The sequence below is a fragment of the Carassius carassius genome, chromosome 49 (genome assembly GCF_963082965.1).
Source record: "Carassius carassius chromosome 49, fCarCar2.1, whole genome shotgun sequence".
Classification (NCBI taxonomy): Eukaryota; Metazoa; Chordata; class Actinopteri; order Cypriniformes; family Cyprinidae; genus Carassius; species Carassius carassius.
In genome coordinates, this window is record NC_081803.1 from 15,980,396 (window position 1) to 16,004,717 (window position 24,322).

General features: G+C 36.7%; 1 protein-coding gene across 3 annotated transcripts in view; it reads right to left on the reverse strand.

The window, feature by feature from the left end:
• Positions 1-175: 175 nt before the first annotated feature.
• LOC132132730 (seizure protein 6-like) overlaps positions 176-24,322 on the reverse strand; it is a 36,939-nt gene continuing 12,792 nt past the window's right edge. For 2 of the 3 annotated variants that reach the window (XM_059545229.1, XM_059545230.1), the window contains 15 exons: positions 22,355-22,894; positions 19,073-19,200; positions 13,455-13,647; positions 9,449-9,634; positions 9,087-9,255; positions 8,463-8,629; positions 7,470-7,664; positions 6,605-6,743; positions 4,055-4,251; positions 3,567-3,761; positions 2,631-2,822; positions 2,265-2,459; positions 2,058-2,093; positions 1,835-1,943; positions 1,401-1,746 (listed from right to left, as the gene is read on the reverse strand). In XM_059545229.1, the coding sequence (XP_059401212.1) occupies positions 1,584-1,746; positions 1,835-1,943; positions 2,058-2,093; positions 2,265-2,459; positions 2,631-2,822; positions 3,567-3,761; positions 4,055-4,251; positions 6,605-6,743; positions 7,470-7,664; positions 8,463-8,629; positions 9,087-9,255; positions 9,449-9,634; positions 13,455-13,647; positions 19,073-19,200; positions 22,355-22,894 (2,804 nt within the window). In that variant the 3' untranslated portion in view covers positions 1,401-1,583. Of the gene's footprint in view, positions 512-1,400; positions 1,747-1,834; positions 1,944-2,057; positions 2,094-2,264; positions 2,460-2,630; positions 2,823-3,566; positions 3,762-4,054; positions 4,252-6,604; positions 6,744-7,469; positions 7,665-8,462; positions 8,630-9,086; positions 9,256-9,448; positions 9,635-13,454; positions 13,648-19,072; positions 19,201-22,354; positions 22,895-24,322 lie in introns of those variants that run through there. The other variant, XM_059545231.1, reaches the window with a different exon arrangement.

A 24,322-nucleotide genomic window follows, 5' to 3' on the forward strand; every position in this document is an offset into this window, starting at 1 on the left:
TGTTCAAAGAAAAACTTCCACAGCTACACACTATATTGCATAATAAACACACAACACCATAATGGAGTTTTTGACCATTTATTTACAAAGTGATCTGCAAATAAGCACCCATGCAGCCAGTGTTATACATAGAGGAAATGGCTTTATTACCATCATGAGTTCAACTGAGACTTGAGACTTTCAGCCACTTTCCCAACTCTCATAGGTCTTGCTGCATGTGGGTGAAAACAGCTTCCACCTCTGTTGTTTTTACAGTGTGAAACAAAGAATCCAGTGCATTCTGATATAGTCTAGCCTCAAGGTGTGAGCCTTTGGGGCTTAAAAAAAAGGTACAACACAAACCTCAGGCTCTGACATGCTACATAAATAACACTCTATTGTCCACCATCATTTATGTGCTGGCAGAGGTCTTAGAGAAAATACATTTACAGGAACCCAGCAGGAAAAAGAGCATAGGTGCCAAAACAAAGACGGATGAATTTTACATACACACCTCGCATTGCCTTGCATCCTGAAAAGATAAACAAATCAGATTTCAGGACAGTACAGTACAGTAGTTTGCTTTGTCCTATCATTCAGTACAGCTGGTTATCCAAGTTGTAGGCTACAGTACTTGAAACAAAAAATTCAAATGTTTTGGGTCAGTAAGATTTTTTTTTTGATTTTTGAAAGAAGTAACTTATGCACACCAAGACTGCATTTATTTGATCAAAAATACAGCAAAACTGTCAAATGTAATTGCAGTTAAACTGCTTACATTTTAAATATATTAGGAATATAAATGTAATTTATTTCTGTGATGTTTTCAGCAGCCATTACTCCAGTCTTCAGTGTTACACGATCCTTCAGAAAGCATTCTTCTAATATGCAATAATCTGTTTTGGTCCTTAAAATAATTTCTTCTCATTTTTATCAGTGTTGAATACAGTTGTCTTACTTTATATTTTTGTGGAATCTGAATGCATTTATCACCTTTCAAATAAAAAATAAATCCACATTTTAAGTTTATGAATGTATAATGTGCAAGCAAGTTCGCTTCATTAGCTTTTCTTGTCATTTGAATCAAAAGAGAGGAAACTTATGACAGCATGAAACAAATGATCAATCACATGAACAAACGACTTGAAACACAATAATGACTCCTGTGAGTGTCATGAAAAAATCCAGTCAAATAACGGTATTATAAATAAACATAAATATTTGTGATCATTCAAATGGAATTTGGACAGAACCTTTCACATTCAGTAGATAACGGTGAATGACATACACAAATTGAAACACACACACAGACACACAACTTCTGAGTTCTAGATATCGGTGACCCACAGCCTCGAGCCTAAATGGGTTTTTACATGTAAAATAAATGTATCTTTCCTCCAGACCAGACATATTCTTTTCTAGCACGTTAATGTGTGTTACAAATAGACAGCAGCATTTTCAACCTTTGCTTATTTTAAAATATTGTTAAAAAACGTAAAGAGTTGGCTAATTTAACATTAGGCTCATTCAATTATAAAGTTTTATGAAATATCCGGTTCAGAGTCAGAGATGATATGTGGAAATGACAGAATGGCAAGCATTGATCAGGACAGGACGATGGTGTTGTGAGAGCCCACGTCTCTGAGGTTCACAGCATCCATACTTACTCCTGTCTCATAAATAGGATTGTCAAATGCAGATTCTTCTGTCATGTTGTCATACGGTGGCAATGATGACCCAGGGAGCTGAAAAGACTTACTTTGAGCTCTGCAGAGACAAACAAGACAACATTATCAGTGAAAAACTAACCCTAAAACAATAAGCACAGTGTATTTTCCCTGCCCTTGAAACTTACATAGAGATGCAGAGGAAGATGACCAAGAGGAGCATCAGCACCGCCACTACAGGAATCAGAACTGCGATAGCGATGTTGACGTCCTCTGCATCAAACTCTGAATCAACAGCTGTAATGTGGACATTTTACGGAACATAAAAAAATAATAATAATACAATAATGAATGAGGATGTTTGAATGTTTAGTGATCGAAACATTTAGATAATACAAAAAAGTGTGTCACCGTTCAATCTGTGTTCCTCATTGTTTCTTGTGGAAGCTGAAAAACACCAATGACAACTAATGAAATACCCCTGAATCATTGAACAGTGCTTTAAATCTCATGTAAGATGCCACTTACACTAAAGGATATTATGTTAATAATTCTTGTCTATCCTTGTCTTTTTTGAACATTTTATTTAAACAATTACGTTAGGAGTGCAGTTTGTACCTCTGCACATTGGGGGCGCTCCGCTCCATTGAGAGGGATGTCCAGGGAGGCAGTGGATATTGGGTTCACCCTGAAGCACATAACCTGCTCGGCAGGTGAAGCTCAGAGTCTCTCCTGCCTGGAAGAACGATTTCTCTGAACTTTGGATGGCCGAGGAGGGTGCACCAGGGTTACTGCAGGGTTCATATCTTTCAGCTAAAGAAAAACGCAGAGCTTTCAGTCTGCTGGAATGCACTGTTATGTACTGGGACGCAGTAATCCTGAAGTCCACTAGATGGCAGTATAGTGAAAGATTTAGGTTTGCATTTCTTGGAATGCTGAAAAATTAATATTAACAATACAACAGCACAGACGTCTCCCACTTACGGACACATTTGGGAAGTCTTTCACTCCACTTTGGGTCTGCAGTATCTCTGCTGTAGCAAGTGAGCACTCCTTGGCCAAAAAGTGAGTATCCTTTGTTGCAAATGTACTCCACGGACGATCCCACAGTGAAACGAGAGCTGGTCACCAGTCTCTGACTATTTTCCACTAGTCCTGGATCCTCACATGACATAACTAGGCAAAAAATAAATAAAAAATAACACTTGAAACATTTACCAATACTTCAAAACAAATAATTATGATTTAAGAAGGTAAATAAGCAATCAAATAAGAGAAGCAAAACTTTTTTTTTTTTGAGCAGAACATTTTTATTGCATAAAATGTTTTTGTGGGGTTAAAACCTATCTTTAATCATTATCTTTAATAATAACTGTATACATTGTTTAATAATAATAATAATAATAATAATCTGTTATAATCTATCAATTATTTATTATAAATATTAAAATATAATTGTATCATTAATGAAAAAATGTAAATGTATTATATTAATATTATATTATGTCAATTACTTAATAAGGCATTTGGTTTTGGCTTATACATGGTGATGCACATCTTCATGTTGAGGAAATTTTAGTGAGAATTCAAATATAATATAAATTTAATATAATAGCATTCCTCTTCAAGAACAAAATCAGTTTGATTATTGTCAAATATTCTTAAATCAATAAAATGACATTGCTAAACCCAGACAGGTGCCTGCGAGTTAATGCTTCTGAAAACTTACTTTCAGATTTCAGTTAATTGACTGCATCTATCATGATAGGGAGGATATTGTTTGTAGTAACCTTAATTCACCAGTAGGTGGCATTAAGTTTAAAGCTATGCAGTCATTATCACCATGGTAATTAAGTTTTCTTAATGTGTCTCAAGCACTAATGATCTGGTGTGACCTTTAAGTGTGACGTTAGTTCTTACTTTTCTCACAGATCGGGACGTCTCCACTCCAAGTCAGATCCCACTGGCACATCAGGATCTCTGAGCCCTGCAGACGGAAGCCTGGGTAACACTGGTAGGTAATAACGGTGCCATGGGTCAGGTCGGGATGAGACATGCTCTTCCAGCCATTAGGGATTTCTGGCAGCTCTGCACATGTGTCGTTACGTGGCACTTCTATTTGGATGGTGGAAGGAAAAAAGATGGGGTCTTTTCTGTTTTTACCATTAAGTTTTGAATGTAAATGAGGCTGCTGTGAGAAAACAGTTGCCCATTTCAGTCTTTGGCAATGACAGGCACTGTCAAGCAGGCTGGCACCCCTTCTGCTTGTTCAGACACTGGGGGCTCAATAGACATGTCAATAACTGATCCTTAATGTACTAATGTTCACCATAAAAGGCCTACTGTACATAGAGATAAAACAAAGAAGAATGTAAAGATGATCAGCAGATTCTCATAATGCCACTTACCAAAAAAATGCACTACAAAGCCATTGTTGTATCCGTACATGTTGGAGGCTGGATCAGATTGAAACTGGATGGTAGCATCAGCTGTGGAGGTGTAGAGTCTAAATCGAGCAAGGAAACCACTGTACTGACCCAGGATGTTGGCTGTGAGGTCATCACCATCATAAAAGGTCAGCAGGTCATTCTTCCCCAGACGAAGACTAATAAAACAACACAAATGAATGCACACCATTAATATAGCTCAGGTTGTAGCTCTCACTATATTGTCATATTGTATTGACATATAATTATGATAATAATATAATATAATGATTATCTTTTGAACATACAGTAGCAGAATGAAACTCCATGTGAATATGTTTTAAGTGATTTAAATATTAAATCTTAATGTTTAAATTACTAAATATATTTGGCATTCCACTAAAAAAAAAGCAAAAAAAGCCTAAAGCAAAAGAAGGGTAAATTATGAAAGAAAATTCATTTTTAGGTGAACTGTTTCATTAGTTAAGAGGAATGGTGGCATTCTAACATAGAAGCGGTCACACCAGCAGCCACATTTTTTCCCAGATGGTTTGCTGATGTCATTCCGCAATTCATCTTCATTTCCAAACCAAAATGAGTAATGCAAGGGAAAAACAAATTACACAGCCTAGGCAGAATTTTACACAACAGTATCCATGCTGAGAATCAATCTTGTTTTCCATTCTGTCATTATAAATGGCAGTATAGTACAGTGTTTAGATTCCTTCATCTATCGGGAGGCTGCATTTACCTCTTCAATGGGGAAGTGACATTTTGCAAAGAAATGAGATTTATTTAGTGTAATGTTGGAAAGCAGAGAGGCAGAGCCCTCAGGGCGACATACGGCTGTCAGCCCTTTGGGTTCTGATGTTTGGAAAGGTCACAGATGACCTGAGTGTTAATATTCACAGTCTGACAAAAGACAGGTGTACATTGAGAGTTTACAGAGTTAAATACACATGTATATCCTGATAATTAGCTGAGACGGACGGAGATATTTTTTTTCTTCATCTACCAAACAGAATCATTGTTAGAGCCTTGTCTTTCAGGTCTGTGTATGTGTGTGTGTTTGTGTGTGTGTGCTTGTTTGGGGTATGTTTGGAGGACGGTATTGTGTAGAAGCTAGTAAAGCTGAACTAATGATGCAGGCTGGGACACAGAGGCTCTTGGTGCAGAGATAATGTCACACTCAGCCTCAGAAAGAGTCGATGACTGTGGTGGACCAGTGGCTTCTAAAAAGTGCAGAATGTCAGAGCAATAAAAATACTTTATTTTTTCTTCTTAATAATAAGTTAAATAGAGTAGGTTGGTTTTAAAATGCCACATTCTCTCTTTGCAATCTCTTTAGATTATGCCTAACGTACCCATCACACACAAACTTTCTTAACCCCAATATATCCTAAAACCCAAACATACCATCACAAAACTGCTAATACTGCACCAAAATTCACCAGTAAGTCCACAAACTAATTTATACCACCACAAAACCCAACAATAACTCCATAAAACCCATCCATATAATTCCGAAATCTTCTATAACACCCAAAATCTATTTGTACCACCCTAATCCCCATTCATATACCACAAACCCCACCAATAACACTATAAAACCCACTTATATCACTCCAAACCAACATATACCAAAAACCAATTAATACCACTCTAATTCCCACTTATACCACCACAAGCCCACCAATAGCTCCATAAAACCCATTCATATAATTCCAAACCTACCTATAACACCCAAAATCAATTTGTACCACCCTAATCCTCACTCATACATCACAAAACCCACCAATAACACTACAGATAGCACCCATATCAATCCAAACCTACCTATACCACCCCAAATCAATTCATACCACCACAAAACCTACAAATAACTCCATAAATTCCATCTATGCCATCAAAAACCAATTCATACCAACACAATCCACCAATAATTACTGAAAACCCATCCATATCACTCCAAACCTATCTATACCATCCAAACCAATTCATACCACCCTTCTATTACCAACCCACACAACTCCAAACTCGCCCCAAAATGCCCCAAAACCCACCAATAATTGTGATTTTCTGTTTAAAAAGCAATCAAAAATTATTTACCTTTATGTTTCCCTCAGATCTTTGCTACTTATGAAAGATGCTACAATCAAACATCAATATAATAGAGTGCACATCCCATAGTGGGTCACAAAGGTATTGAAGAAGCTCCATTGTTTTGAAGTAACATGTGCAGGTGTGACCCCGTCCAGGTGTTCAGCCTGGCACATGTTTGAGGGCTCATTAGCGCTATGTGTTAATAAGTCCGTGGTTTCCACTCCATATCTGTGCTAAATCAATTAATCAGTCATTATGCACACTGTTCCTCTGTAATTGGAAGGCGGTGAACTGTACTGAATGTTAGAGAAATTAAAGCATTCTCATTAGAGGAAAAAAGCTAAACACACACACTTGGCTACACAAAGACTAAAATATAACCATCTATCCTTTCTGTCCACACACATACATATAGGTTCAGATACTCACACCTGAACATCCAGCATAAATCTCTTGTCCTCCTCCACATGTAGCCCCCAGATACAATCCTGGCCTTTGTCATATGCTTCAGGCCAGTTTGGAGAAAGCACCACACCTGCTGAATCTGTTATTTCTCCACTGCACACCGCTGTAAAATACACAAATGGTGCATTCATGTCCTCCTGGGAAGTTAGTATAAATGATACGACGTCAGGTGCTTTTAAATCCATTTGGAAGACTGTGAATCAGGTGTGTTTTTGCATTTTGTCTAGACACTATAAAGTTGGATCTTGATATATTGAAATTATATTGTAAAATTTTGATTTTGTACATGCAACTTATATTTATTGCAAATGAAAAAAAAACATTTTTAACAAATTTACCATTAATGCAGATGTTGCATCTGACTTGTTTTCTCACTGTCACACCCCCAACTCAGATTTTTCAAATGAAATTACGACTTTGTGGTGACGATCATGGGTGTTCAATTTGTAAATATGAATATTTTCAATTAATATTGGACAAATTAAATTCTGTCATCATTCACACGCCCTCATGTCGTTTCAAACCTGTATTACTTATTTTCTGACTTTCATCATAGGGACAAAAAAAAAAAATGCAGGGACATTCTTCAAAATGTTAAAGAGAAGAAAAAGTCTTAAAAGTTTGGAACGACTTGAAGAGAGTGAAATAGGTTTTCATATTTGGGTGAACTGTCCCTTTAAGAACAAAAAGAGTAAATTTGGTTTTCATATTGACTTCAAACGGCATGTAAAAAATAAATAAATAAATAAAACATTACCATAAATTAAGTAAAGTTTTAGACTATCATTCAATCAGCATGCTGAAAGAGACATCACACACACAAAATTACCTCGACAGGCTGGTTCTGTCTCATTCCATTGTGGATTTTCCACATTTATGCACTCTAAAATAACAGCGCCCTGCTCCAGTGTATAACCGGGCTCACAGGTGAACTCCACCACAGAACCAATTCCAAACGCAGGATCACTTGTGGAAAAATTTCCATTCTTCACAAATGGCTCATAACAGCTGCCCTGAGCAAATACTGTAAAACATGCAGAAAAAAAACTCACAGTTAAAGGGATAGTTTCCCCAAACATTTAAATTCTGCCATAATTTATTCACCCTCATGTTGCTCCAAACTTGTATGAGTTTTTTTTTCTATTGCTGAACACAAAAGAATATATTTTGATGTTGGTAACCAGACTGTTGCTGGTAGGCTTTGACTACCATAGCACTGGGAAAAAAATGCTATAGAAGTCAATGGGGATCAGATACTGTTAAGTTATGTACATTCTACTTTTTTGTTCAGCAGAAGTAAACTCATACAGGTTTGGAACAACTTGAGTGTGAAAAAAATCATGAAAGAATTTTCATTTTTTGGGTAACCTATCCCTTTAACATTTATACAATATTAAAAAGAAAATACAACAATATAACAGTGTTCATATTATTTATCCCATAAACAGTAAAAACTATATTTTTACATTTAGATGTATACACTTGGCAGATGCTTTAATCCAAAGTGACAAAATAAAATCAATCTACTCATTATATAAGTTCTTGCATTCTTTAGCAATCTAGTATTTATAGTGTTATTTCAGTAGTTGTTTGTCATACTCCTTGGTGTTGGTGAACCTGTTACTCTATAAATATACCCTGTAATCTTTTGTCTCTAGGTAACGTCTATTGCATCTGGCCCTCTCTGCTCTTCTTCAGTTGATGTAACAGATTTGTTCAGGCCTTAATGAGAACTAATGAGAGGCAGAAGTGAACAAGGTTTTTTGCTAAATTACTGGAAGACATGGATTCATGTCCAGGAAATACAGAAGAGTCCATGTACCTTCATATCGAATGGCAGCTCCAGTGCATGTGCCTGTCTCATCACTGGTGAATTCCACAAACAGATGCCTGCCGGTGCTGGTGACCCCCTCAGTGGGCAGATACTCGACTTCATATGAGTCATACAGGGGTGGAGAGTCAATGTTACTCCCATCCTTTATGAGGAGCCTGAAAATAAACAAAAGAAAGTCAGCATCACTAATCTGTAAATGTTTCAACAGATCATTTCAATTTAAAATAAGAGATTTCTATTTAATATATTTTAAAATGTAATTTATCATTCCTGTGATGACAAAGCTGAATTATCGGCAGCCATTAATCTTGTCGTCAGTGTCACATGATACTTCAGAAATCATTCTAATATGCTGATTTGGTGCATTTCTTACTATAAAAATATAAATGTTTTGACCAGTTGTGCTGCTTAATATTTTTGTGGAAACCATGACACATTTTTCTAGGATTTTTGCTCAAATATAAAGTTCAACAGGTGACAAAGGTTTTACTGTCACTTTTGATCAATTTAATGTATCTGGTTTCATCTGTTAACCCACTAAAAAATGTTTCACTTTAATGGGATTTGGGAAATTTTTGGAGATTATTAAGTAAAAAAACAGAAAGCACATGCCTGTCATCATCCTCAGCCAGTGCCACTTTCTCAAAGTGAACATGGAGCCGATGCCCCTCAGGGGCCTCCAGTACCCAGTGACATGTCAGATTGCTGCTGTAATTTCCTGGAAATCCCGGCGAGATGATACGACCCTGAGTGGCATTTCTCATCATCCCCCCACAAACAACTGGGCATGAAAGACAAAAAGATTTCATTTTCATTATCCATGGCATAGATTTCCAACAGACTGCCAAAAACTAATGAGACTAATGAAAAGGAATAACATTTAAATGAAACCAAAGTTCAAGTCATAATTTTTTATGTGTATAGCAATTTTGAGGCAACACATACAGGCGTAGTACTAGCTTGTCCTCTCATACCTTGACACCTGGGCTCTCTGCCACTCCAATATGGTGTGGTGGCATTTCGGCACGTGAGAGAGGAGGGGCCCTGGAGCTGATAGCCAATCAGACAGGAGAAATAGGCCACGCCCTCGACCTGAAGTCCAGTGACTGATACTTCACCATTTTCAGGGGCCAGCAGGGATGCACAACTCAGAGCAAAGGCTGAAGAGAGAAAGAAAGAGAAACAGAATATATGGTATATATTTGAAAATGACTATATATATATATTTTTTTATGTTGGGTGATGCTTGTGACATAGAAATTAGATATTTATCTGCGGCCTCCACCCCTGCAGATGGATTTGGATCTGTCTGTGCTGATGGATGGGTCTGAAAACCTGAACACTCAGCATATTTATAGTATGAAGTAAAATGACTATTAAAGTTAGCCTATATATGTCTTGTCTTTTGAAAAAAAAAGAAGAAAAAAAAGGTATGTTTATGCTTAAGACAAGAAAAACATATATAATCTTTTTTGCCAGTTTAATTAAGTTTATTTTTCTTATTATTATTTTTCTTGTTTTAAATTTTTCAGAAAACAAGACTTAATATCCCATGTCATTTCCCTTCTTCAAGTAAGTGCATCTTGATATAACAAGACAAAAGTACTAAAGATTTAGGCAGACACTGAAAACATGGCTGTCTCAATGTGAGCAGAAGATCTGTAACCTTTTACTTATTGTTCAGCAATTATATTTAATGGCATTTTTATCTGAAGCACCTTACATGCATTTAAGGCACATTTTGTCACTATTTGCGCTCCCTGGAAACTGAACCTTTGATCTTAGTGCTGCTACTAGTGCAGTTGAGCCATAGGAAAACAGAAAAGAGCAAAAAGACAGAAAGCAAATGCTTAAATCTGACCCAGACTTCCATTATCTGTCTCTAAACCAATCAGGTGCAGGTTAAATGCGGAAGCAACATTTTATGTCCAGTCAGTCTCACCAGCTGTGAATAACTGGCCCTGCTGTCTCTGTTTCCATAGTGATTAATGTTCCTTAATGACCAGTTGTTTAGTTTTTACTAACAATGACTAAGTTCAAGCACAGCAGGGCAGATTCATTGCTTGGGGGTTAAGGGCTACAGATGTCAGGGTTTTTTGTAACACTTATCCAATCTGTCTATCTGCGGAAAAAAGAATTACTCACTAAGTGCAGAAGTATATAATCAAAAACATATTCTTTTATATATTATTAAAGTGTGTATATATATATATATATATGTAATCAAAACTGGTTTGATCAGTAAATACTATTTATTTATTTTATATTTGCAGGTTTTTGCTTTGAATATCTGCATTCTGGTGTGACCATTAATTGTTTCATTCATCTAGTTGTTATGAGTAAAATACTAGCAGAACAGCATCATATCATGGCGAGGTCATCATATAGCGAATGGTTCATTAATTTGACTGCTTTTGCGAGTGTATCAGAGCTCTTCATGGCCTCTGAGCTGCATCTCTCTGCCTTAATAGCATTTATTGAGCCCTTACCATTTGAACAGAGCATTCAACCCTAGCTCATAAATATCAATAGAGCACAGTCATGCATTATAGTTCTCTCTCATTTATTCTCTCTGGGACAAACGCCATTAATCTCTATTTAGCGACAGTAGTGCTATTCACGTGTGCTTCAATTGCATTTAAACTCAGCAGGCTTTTGGCCAGCAACTTCATCACTGGTGGCTGCCAAGTCCAGAGGATGCTGGGATTTCGAGGGGGAGGTCATGTGAGCATAATTTTTTTTTTTAATGATTTGATATCATTTATAGTCTATATATAGTTTTTTGTTTTTTAAGAATTTAATACTTTTTTCAAAAAGGACACATTACATTGATCAAAAGTGGCAGGAAAGACCTAATGTTCTTGAGCACCAAATCAGCATATCAGAATGATTTCTGAAGGATCATGCGACACTGAAGACTGGAGTAATGAATAAAAAATCCATCACAGGAATAAATTCCATTTTAAAATATTAAAATAAAAAACAGTTATTTAAAATTATAACAATATTTCACATGAATTATGTTTTTAATGTATTTTTGGACAAATAAATGCAGCCTTGGTAAGCAAAAGAAGAAGAAAAAGCTTTAGAACGTTATGTGTAGCAACACACACACGCATTAGGGATTCTGATTAACTACATATACAGGTCAAAAGTATGTAAGGCCTGTTTTTTCTTTTATATTTGTATATCAGCCCCCCTAAACTTCTGCCCAGCCCCCCTAAAAAAATATTTGATTAACACATTTTTGATCGCTTCAGTCCCCTTTAAAAAAACTCATTTGAAACGGCGGCAAGCTGCGTCAAGTTTCGGCTCCTCCCCTTATCTGAGTCTGTTTGGATTTACCGCATTTTTCAATCTGAAGGGGCGCCGAGCAGAGCGAACATCAGAGAGCACAAGGTGTGTGTCGTGTGTGCGTGCATTTATTGATAGATTGCTAATGCTATGATATTACATCTGCATCGGTGCAGTTCTTTGTCATAAATGCATTGCAGTTTACATAATGTAATGTTACTGGAGCATTGGGAGCACACGGGACGGCTCGGTTTCTCATCCAATACCAATACGTTTCGCTGCATTCACCTTCAGCCCTTGTGTGAGTTGTTTTTTATTCCTAAAAAAAATAAAGTGATTAACACCCATGAAAACATACTTTAGATTCAGAAAACGAACATGATTTATTTTCATTTACTTTTTAAAATTACAGACATATTATTATGTATTTTGACATTACATTATGCAGCCATGCACAGAAATGATTAAAGACACACATCATTGTCTGAAAGCACTAGATGGCCCAGAGAGAGAATGTGGAGTTATTTTGTTTTGTATTATTAAATATAGTTTTGTATAGTTTTGTATTAAGTAATAATGAATCAGGAGGAGTGTCATGATACATAAATTAGAGTAAGCGTAGAGTAAAGGGATTTTTGATTTTCTTGATTTATACTATTTATACTAGATTTGTACTTGATTTATAGAAGTGGCAAATTGATAATTCATGTTGTTATTTTTAATAAATAGAAATAAATATAGAACAGATTAATCATATTGCCAATAGACAATTACATTAATACATAAAATAATTTATATTTCATTGTAGATGGATATACAACATTTTTTCTTGTCATGCGGGAGTAGGTCTGCAAATGAGCAACAGTCAGGTGAGAATAGAACGTAGACAGCCTCTCACACACACAATACCACTGTGTTCCCAAGATTCATTTCAGTCATTGAACCCTGACATTGTTTTAATTGTCTGCCAATTTCCCTGTACATTTTATAAGAAAAAGCAGTGGTATCGTCAAAGGAAAAAATTCCTATCTGAGGTTTGTATGTGAGCATAGAAATGCAAACAGTAAAATGTTGTGTTTGTACTGGAAACATGTGTGCGTGTGTTTGTACAGTGAATGAATCAGGAGGTCTTCATTGTAAAAAAAAAAAAAAAAAATTCGACATTCCCTATTTTCTAGTGGTCACATCCAATAATTATTTTTTTATTACAGTGTTGTATATGGCTCAGTCAGTACTCCTACTCCCATAAATGAAATACAGGGAATACAATGGAATAGTGGATTGCAAGGTTAGTAGCATCCCACCCTACCCTAATAGTCAAATAATATTTTTTTTACTCATACCCTTATTGGGAGCTGAGCCCCCCTAAAATCAAAATCCTAGAATCGCCCCTGCACACACACATCCAAACAGACAGATGCTGTCTGCCTCCTCTGGAAAACAACCACAACATGTTTACACTGTGGAGTACCATCAGTATCAAACCCCTTAAGGACTTTAGCATTTGCGATGATGTTTTATTCTTCAGGCTTATTTCCGTGACATTATTCTAGAAACCAATCAGTACTTATATTTGTTTATAATTCTGTAAAACAGACTCATAAGAATTATATAGCAAATTGATTTTTTCCCTCTTATTATATAGGCAAATCATTAAAAACATAACACAAAACAGTTGGATGGTACCTCTATACTGCAGAAGTAATAAGCCAGGGTGAGCGGGCCATTCACTGCTGAACTGCACTGAGATCTGGTTGCTAGAGCTCCGCAGCACCAGACCCCTGGATAACACTGAGTTGTTGGCAAGTATTGAAACCACAGGTCCACCTAGATCCTCCAGAACTGCCTCCATCCCTTCATTCAAACTCGCGTTCAGCACCTACAGCACAAGGGCAGAGTCAGATCAAAACATAGGCCTACATGACTGCATCTGTGTAAATATCTATTAGAATCAGCTCAACTGAATGTGTGTTTTGGGTGCACTTCATTGGGTCCAGAATATGAATTTGTGTGTGGAGGTTCCTCTGATCGGTTTTGTTGCATGTGCCCCTGAGATAAGCATAGCGACCAGCGTTGTGTGAAGTGTTCAGCTAACCAGCTGTATCAGAGCTGATACTGATACACACTGATATGTTTTTATGGCTGTGAGAGCAGCAGAGGTGCTACAGTTTTCTTGTTGAATTAAATATTTTTAACTTAATGCCCATTGAGAATTTGTAACAAGCATACATTTGGAAAAAAATAGCAGTTTCTTGGAAATGCTATCATCAGAACAGAAATAAAACATCAGAATTAAATTCACTTATTCCAAAAGGTTATTAAAATAACTTCTAATAATTTCCACAGAAATTTAAGTACAGAATAAATAAGAAATATTAAATAAATATGTTTTATTCATTCATTCATTCATTCATTCAAACATGATTCAGGAACATTCACTGGTCAATATTTACAATATTTATCTTACTACACTTGTCATGCTGTATGTTTCTGGTTCACTAAAAAGAATCGGCTCAACATAAGAAATTCATTCTGTAGGGAACTGGACTTTATTGCATCTCAATAAATTAGAATGTTGTGGAAAAGTTCATTTATTTGAGTATTTCAACTTGTGTATTAAAATAAATCCAATGCACACAGACTGAAGTAGTTTAAGTCTTTGGTTCTTTTAATTGTGACAATTTTGGCTCACATTTAACAAAAACCCACCAATTCACTATCTCAACAAATTAGAATACTTCATAAGACCAATAAAAAAAAAATAATTAGTGAATTTATTCACTAATTATTCATTTACTGTACATGTACTCAATACTTGGTAGGGGCTCCTTGTGCTTTAATTACTGCTTCAATTCAGCGTGGCATGGAGGTGATCAGTTTGTGGCACTGCTGAGGTGGTCTGGAAGCCCAGGTTTCTTTGACAGTGGCCTTCCTCTCATCTTTTTGGTCTCTTGTTTCTAATTTTCCTTTTGACAATACCCCATAGATTCTCTATAGGGTTCAGGTCTGGTGAGTTTGCTGTCCAGTCAAGCACACCTACACCATGGTCATTTAACCAACTTTTGTGCATTTGGCAGTGTGGGCAGTTGCCAAATCCTGCAGGAAAATGAAATCAGCATCTTCAGAAAGCTGGTCAGCAGAAGGAAGCATGAGGTGCTCCTGGTAAACGGGTGCAGTGACTTTGGTTTTCAAAAAACACAATGGACTAACACCAGCAGACGACATTGCACCCCAAATCATCACAGAATGTGAAAACTTAACACTGGACTTCAAAGCAACTTGGGCTATGAGCTTCTCCACCCTTCCACCAGACTCTAAGACCTTGGTTTCCAAATGAAATACAAAATTTGCTTTCGTCTGAAAATAGGACTTAGTACCACTGGGCAACAGTCCATTTCTTCTTCTTCTCCTTAGCCCATGTAAGACACCTCTAAAGTTGTCTGTGGTTCAGGAGTGGCTTAACAAGAGGATTACGACAACTGTAGCCAAATTCTTTGACACGTCTGTATGCCTTGACCCCAACCTCACTCCATTCCTTGTGAAGTTCGCTCAAACTCTTGAATCGATTTTGCTTGACAACCCTCATAAGGCTGCAATTCTCTCGGTTGGTAGTGTGTCTTTTCCTTCCACACTTTTTCCTTCCACTCAACTTTCTGTTAACATGCTTGGATACAGCACTCTGTGAACAGCCAGCTGTCAGATCAGCAGTCTTCCCCATGATTGTGTAGCCTAGTGAACCAAACTGAGAGACCATTTTGAAGGCTCAGGAAACCTTTGCAGGTGTTTTGAGTTGATTAGCTGATTGGCATGTTGCCATATTCTAATTGTTTTCCAGTTCCTAAGTCTAATGAGGACAAATTGCAGGTAATTTTGATACTAGTGGGCGGCAGTGGCTCAGTGGTTCATGTAGGTTGTCTACAAACTGGAAGGTTGGTGGTTCAATCCCCGGCTCCACCTGACCAAGTGTCGAGGTGTCCTTGAGCAAGACACCTAACCCTACCTGCTCCCGACGAGCTGGATGGCGCCTTGAATGGCAGACACCGCAGTCGGTGTGTGAATGTGTGTGTGAATGGGTGAATGTGAGGCAAAAATTGTAAAGCGCTTTGGATGGCCATGTGGTCTGTTGAAAGCGCTATATAAATGCAGTCCATTTACCATTTACCATTTAGTGATAAACTGTAATTCTCTTTGCCGTTAGTGCATTGAAAACAAAACAGTATAAAATTCCATTAATCTACGACTTCTTTCAATCATTTCCTTCTGTGGTAGCTAGCTTAAAAACCAAGAGATATTTGCAAAAAAAATATGCTAGACCCAGAGCAGAGTTTACACAGACCTTCTTTACTTGTAAATTAAGCCACATAAAATAATAATTTGAAAGAGGGTGAAGGAGCTGATGACCTGTAGAAAAGACTGAATAGATTTGAATACATGCATGATAAGTTTAGCTTCATATTTCCAATGCCTTTGCTTTTTTTCTCATACTGAGAGGAATAACCATCCCTGACACTCCTTTGCTTTACATCTCCCTGCATTTTATGACACATACCTTAGCCAAGGTGGAATTAATATCAGCTGACAGCAATCTCTTCAACTGAGACCTTGACTGAAAAACTCATTTCAGATGTCGTGGCAAGACCCTGAAACTGTCCTCAGGTTCAAGCGGCTTCTTTCTGTGAATATTAGCTCATGTTCTCTGCTATAATTTGAGCTTTTAAACTCAAATGCCAACTGAACAAGCACAAAGGCCTTAATTTCGATAAACTAGGTTTAAAGGTGTGTCATCAGATGTTTGGTTGATGCTCCCTGACCCCTGAGCTGGGTAGGGTTAGCAGGGCAGTGCATGTGGAATAATATGAGCGCTGTCATGGTCAACAGGTCAACAAGCAATTAAAATGAAACAGTGTTAAGAATCTTAATGATTTTTGGCCTTTCACGGGACCTTTGAGGACTCCAACAGACCAGTTTGTGGAAAGTTAATGAGGTTCTAGCCGACAGAGCACTGGACCTTGGAGAGATGGCACTGTGAATACAAGGTACCTCTAATTATAGCTCAACTGAAACTCCAGTTTCTCTACTAAACACTGTCCACCCATTCATCAGCACACAAGCATTGATTAGATCAAGAGCTTCTCACAACTAACAGACCTTCTATGAAAGAATATATATTAAGGAGGGATAGTTTTGAGGGAAGCTGACTCATGTATTCCACAAATCACTGCAAATGGCCACGAATCCCCACTACCTTAGTCTCATAAAAGATAATGCTTGATGGCTAATCAGCAAAAGGAGCACAAACTAAGCTAGAATTGTCACTTAAAACAATTCTAAAAAAACACAGAGGCTCTTAATATGGATTTGAAAATACACTGCAAAGTTATGAATTCTGAGAGTAATACTTTAGAAAAAAAAATGAGGAATGTTTTTAGTATTGTTATGGTTAAGGCCAATTCCTGGATTTAATTAATAATGATGACATGTCCATGAAAGTCTGTGAAAAGTAATTTTTTCCATAACTTCTTGAATTTTTACAATTATTTCTTTAAGAATTTATTTCATCATTTGACAGTGGAATTGCATCTCTCTCTTTTTTTTTTTTGCCAGATATGGGCATAATGGTTTTGCATCTCACTTCTTCTGAGGTTGGAACCCACAACTGTTAGCTGTCCAGCTCTTTAACCACTACTACACCACCCACCTGTCACACTATAACAAATGGAATACCTGCAGTTATAGACGTTTTAACCTCTAACTAGTCACTATAGAAAACACAACTCTAGAACTCTGAGGAATCTGCAAAGAAAAACATAAATTTACAAAGAAATATGCAGCCAGTGTGCCTTTAGCATCCCATTCCAGAGCAAGCACATATTAAAATCACTGGCTTTAAATTGGCCACTTGGAGAATTACAGATGCCAGGAAAGAGCAGTTATTTTTAAGAAGTCTTGTTTTTGCAAAACGTAAAAAAAAAAGCAAACAGACGGTCTAAAAGTTTGTAAGATATGTTTGTGATCAATTCAGTACATTAAACTTTTATACTCACTATGATATCCTCAAACATAAAACCTCTTCAGTATTTTCATTATTGGCCTCAACTCAGTAAGATCAATATGCATTACAAATGAAAAACTTTTGACTTCAGACATAAATGAGAAATGTAAGCTGTTGATGTGAATATTGCAAGAAAGTACCATTACTCAGAAAACCGAATTCACCAAAGCACAGAGATCAACTTGTAGTCAAAATCCTGATGAAGCCATCACATCTAAAATGTTCAGAAAATCAAGTGAATGTCACATGTATGATTCAGCACAGAACAGAGCCGCTCTCCTCCAACAGATCTACTGTAGGGCTTTTTAGATTGAATTTTGTTTCATTTGATACGGCAGCTGTGCTGCAGACAAACACACTGATAAGTGAACATGACGGTCCTCCTGGAACTCCATGCGGAAACTTTCACAACTTCAGACTGGAGGCCTTTATAAATGCCTGAGAGAGAATTGGCAGCATCTGTCAGCAAACTTTTCTGTGCAATGTTCTGTCTCCTCACAATCAGTTTTTAAAGGCACTTCTCTCTCTTCTGATCAATCAAAAATTAGAGTGCAGTGCATTCAGTCGAACCATATCGAGTTGACGGCTGACAGGAACAATAACAAGTTCCACCTGAATGCATGAAACGCAGAATAGACAGTGTTTGCTCTAAATGAACGGTTTGTTCTCCCTTAGCTTGAGTAATAAAATAAAGACATCTTGTAAATACTCTTTGCAGTTAATGATTTATTCTAAGAACTATTTAGAAAAGTGCCTAGTTCTCTTTAGTTCATAATCAAACTAGTTTATCAAAGATATCATTCTGCGATTTGAAGCAGTCACTGATATCATTGATATTTTTTCCTTAACTGAATAATTTAACTATGCTGTTTCCTTTTTTTTTTAAATTCTCAATTGTATTGTATTTCCTACATTATTGGCACATATTCAAGCATTGTTCCTCTATCTATAGCAGTGGCCTGTATGCAGTTGTCAGGCTTGTCAGTTCATACTTGCTATTTAGGAAAATTCATATTTATCTCATCTCTATTTAGTTATGCAGAAAGCTCAGAAGAGAATATCTTATCATACTGAGCCTGTAGGGACAGGCTGAGACTTTTTTAATTTTTTTATACACTTGTAATTAAATTTCAATGTTAAGTGTAGAGGAGATGGAAATGACACTCTGTTGTCCTTGAGAGACAAAGATGTGCCACAGAGATGCTTCTCCTAATTTGCATATGATAACAGTGTTAGATGAAAAAGTACTGACCTGAATCTCAACACCGTAACCCAGATATACAGTAACCAGGCAGGTGCAATGAATGTGCGAATCAAATGAGACATCCAGGGGGAACTCAATATAACCCTCGGCGTCTGTGAAGTTCATATCGCAGTGAGCTGGAAAAAGAAAGACAGAGAGAGAGTGAAAAGGGCACCATTCTGAAGTCACCCCTTTTACCCTGTTTTATGTTTGGTTGGCTGTGCAATAATCCTCCATTAACTCTGAGGCATGTGCATAGTCATAGAGATCAACAACATCCATATCCATCTATCTTTCATAGAGATCAACAACATTCATATCCATCTATCTTTCATCTATATCTAGCCATATCCATCTGTAGCTGTCCATATCCATCTATAGCCATATTTATCAAAATCCATCCATTTCCTCTGTATCTAGCTATGTAAAGTATGTCCATCCATATCTATTATCTATCCATGTTCATATATATCTACATCCATATCTATAATTAGTTATACATATCTGTCAATTCATATCTAATCATACCTATTAATTTCCATATCTATCTATCCATATCCATCTATCCATACCTATCTATATCCATCTGTTTCTATCCATTTCCATTTATATCATATCTATCCAAATATATCCATCTGTATCTATCTATATCTATATCTTTCTATCCATTTGCATCTATATCTTCCAGATCTAGCATCCATAGATAGGCTTTTCTAACTATAACTATCTATATCTACAATCCATATCTATCCATATTTATATATATCCTTCCATGTCCTCATATGTCCATTCATATCTATATCCATATTTATCTACCTGTCCAAATCCATCTATGTCCTCTGTATCTAGCCATCCATATATTCATATTCATATATACACATTCATATACAACTGCATATCTGTCTATAATTGTTATACATGTCTGTCCATCCATATCTACCCATATCCATCTATATCATATCTATCCATACCCATTTGTATCAACTTTATCTATCCATATCTATATCTATCCATATCTATCTATCCATCTATATCCTTCATATCTTGCCATATTTATCTATATCTACTATCCATATCCATCCATAACTATTTATTCATAACCATCTATATCTATCAATGTCCTCATATATCCATCCATATCTATGCATATCTAGCATCCATATTAATTTTCCCATCAATATTCATCTATTACCATCCATATCTATTATTAATATCCATCTATGTCCTTCCATCTCTATCCATCCATATATATTCATATTCGTATATACACATTCATATACAACTGCATATCTGTCTATAATTGTTATACATGTCTGTCCATCCATATCTACCCATATCCATCTATATCATATCTATCCATACCCATTTCTATCAACTGTATCGATCCATATCTATCTATCCATATCTACCTATCCATCCATATCCATCTATATCCTTCATATCTTGCCATATTTATCTATATATTTATCTATATCTACCATCCATATCCATCCATAACTATTTATTCATATCCATCTATATCTATCAATGTCCTCATATATCCATCCATATCTATTCATATCTAGCATCCATATTAATTTTCCATCCATATTCATCTATTACCACCCATATCTATTACAACCCGAATTCCGGAAAAGTTGGGACGTTTTTTAAATTTTAATAAAATGAAAACTAAAGGAATTTCAAATCACATGAGCCAATATTTTATTCACAATAGAACATAGATAACGTAGCAAATGTTTAAACTGAGAAATTTTACACTTTTATCCACTTAATTAGCTCATTTAAAATTTTATGCCTGCTACAGGTCTCAAAAAAGTTGGCACGGGGGAAACAAATGGCTAAAAAAGCAAGCAGTATTGAAAAGATTCAGCTGGGAGAACATCTAGTGATTAATTAAGTTAATTGATATCAGGTCTGTAACATGATTAGCTATAAAAGCTTTGTCTTAGAGAAGCAGAGTCTCTCAGAAGTAAAGATTGGCAGAGACTCTCCAATCTGTGAAAGACTGTGTAAAAAAATTGTGGAAAACTTTAAAAACAATGTTCCTCAACGTCAAATTGCAAAGGCTTTGCAAATCTCATCATCTACAGTGCATAACATCATCAAAAGATTCAGAGAAACTGGAGAAATCTCTGTGCGTAAGGGACAAGGCCGGAGACCTTTATTGGATGCCCGTGGTCTTCGGGCTCTCAGACGACACTGCATCACTCATCGGCATGATTGTGTCAATGACATTACTAAATGGGCCCAGGAATACTTTCAGAAACCACTGTCGGTAAACACAATCCGCCGTGCCATCAGCAGATGCCAACTAAAGCTCTATCATGCAAAAAGGAAGCCATATGTGAACATGGTCCAGAAGCGCCGTCGTGTCCTGTGGGCCAAGGCTCATTTAAAATGGACTATTTCAAAGTGGAATAGTGTTTTATGGTCAGACGAGTCCAAATTTGACATTCTTGTTGGAAATCACGGACGCCGTGTCCTCCGGGCTAAAAGAGGAGGGAGACCTTCCAGCATGTTATCAGCGTTCAGTTCAAAAGCCAGCATCTCTGATGGTATGGGGGTGCATAAGTGCATACGGTATGGGCAGCTTGCATGTTTTGGAAGGCTCTGTGAATGCTGAAAGGTATATAAAGGTTTTAGAGCAACATATGCTTCCCTCCAAACAACGTCTATTTCAGGGAAGGCCTTGTTTATTTCAGCAGGACAATGCAAAACCACATACTGCAGCTATAACAACAGCATGGCTTCGTCGTAGAAGAGTCCGGGTGCTAACCTGGCCTGCCTGCAGTCCAGATCTTTCACCTATAGAGAACATTTGGCGCATCATTAAACGAAAAATACATCAAAGACGACCACAAACTCTTCAGCAGCTGGAAATCTATATAAGGCAAGAATAGGACCAAATTCCATCAGCAAAACTCCAGCAACTCATAGCCTCAATGCCCAGACGTCTTCAAACTGTTTTGAAAAGAAAAGGAGATGCTACACCATGGTAAACATGCCCCGTCCCAACTATTTTGAGACCTGTAGCAGAAATCAAAATTGAAATGAGCTCATTTTGTGCATAAAATTGTAAACCTTCTCAGTTTAAACATTTGCTATGTTATCTATGTTCTATTGTGAATAAAATATTGGCTCATGTGATTTGAAAGTCTTTTAGTTTTCATTTTATTCAAATTTAAAAAACGTCCCAACTTTTCCGGAATTCGGGTTGTATTAATATCCATCTATGTCCTTCCATCTCTATCCATATCAATCTGTTTTAATGTTCTCTTTGTACTGTACCTGGAGATGTCTCAGAGGAATATCCTGGTGTGGTTTTCCTCTCCAGCCTCTGTGATTCTTTCTTAGGTGAAGTTGACAGAGACAGTGGTGGCAAAGTGCTTTCCTTGTCAAATGAATTCTTTATTGTTGTGTTTTGACCTGTGCTTGTGGGAGTGCTTATTGGAATGGCGGGGTTTGTGAGAGGCTGAGAGGTGACAACCATCTTCTCTGATGTTCTACTAGGGCTTTTGCTGGGCCTTCTTTGTTCCACAGGTTTTGCCGCATCCTTCTGAGGCTCCAGTGAATGTTCAGTGTTAGATGTAGAAGTAGGGACTGTTGGCATGGTGTGCATTGCCTCTTTAAAAAACTGCTGATCTCCCTTAAAGCTCTTGGTTAGCAGAGCTGAGTGGAGTTTGAGCAGTCTTTGGTTGGGGAGGATTGGTACTGCATCTGTTGTGAGCTGCTGGACGTCGGTTGGTGGCTCCTGTTTGCCGGTGAAAGGGTCAAACTCCCTCTCTGATTCTGACTCTCCTCCTCTCCGAGTTTGTTCAGTTCCATCTTCTGCAAAATCCAAAGAGATTGAAAATTTAATACTTAACAAACCTAATCTTGTCCAAGACAGTGATTTTTAAACTGGGCTATACAAATCCCCATGGGGGCCACTGTACAGTTTGAAAGATTAAAATAAAAAATTGACTTAAATATATATATATATATATATATATATTCACACACACATACACAGAGAAGTCATACAACATACAAAAGTCATTGTACAAAAGTTTCGTAATGCTATTTAAATATTCAATGTTTTAACATATTAAGGTAATGCTTCCCTGCAAAGTAATTATTTGTAGCTTAGGAGTGACACAAAAAGTTCAATAATATTGTGATCTTCAGTGCTGAAATACAGCAGCATCTTTCAGGGAAAAGAAAGCATAAGGCAATTACAGCACGTCTTTCATCTCAAGATTAACACTCCTCACTAGACAGCAGAGCTCTCAGAAGGGTTCAGAGAGAGAGAAAGATGAAAAATGACAGCCGATACTTTAGTAAGTAAAAGTCTCAACAAATGTTTTTGATTAGAAACAAACTGTAATCAGAAAGACAGGCCTTATTTGCCACTGAGAGGAAGTGAGTCATTCGAGCATGTCATTCAGACACAAAGATTTTTAAAAGCATGTTTGATAAAAAATATAAAAGTACATTTTGATCAAAAACAGTCATTATGAAAATGTCAGAGACTGTTATTGACCATTCTTTGACTTTTAAATGAGTCATACCATTCCGATTGCATGCGCTCGCTCAGATTTCAAACTAAATTATTTTAATCTTTGATAATTAAGTTGCATGATTGTAAAAAAATTAGAGAAAGAAAAAGTAAATGTCCCTTCAAAAGATCGAGTCTAAATTGAGAATTCTGTCATTTCCTAACCTATGTCTTTCAAAACTTGAATTACCTTTTTTTATGTGGAATATGAAAGTTATTATCAAAATGTCAAATCGGTTCTTTTCCATCTAGGGAAAATGCTTGATCACTGGCTTGGAAGCCTAGTTGTAATAAACAGTGCGTGTGTTATATATATATATATATACACACACACACACACACACACACCTCATTTATTATTTTTTTATTATTATTATTTCGCACACTTTTTAAGCCAGTGACTACAAAAAAAAAAAAAAGCTATTGAACATTTTCACCACTACTGCACATGTTGGCATCTGTCTTTTCTTATTTAGATATTAGTTACATTTCACTGAGGTGTGAAGGAAATTCTTTTGTTTTTCTGCTCATGTGATATAGCGGTGCTGAAAACAACATCCGGAGTTGAGTTTTATCTTTCAGAAAGTGCTTCCATTGAGACGTGCGAGGGGGAAGCACTGTACTGAACTGCTGTCTGTCAGGGATCCAGGAAGGAGGACCCAATTGCAGTGAGATAACAAGGTCTTATTGACAAGACAGACTGATACAAGAGAAAAATA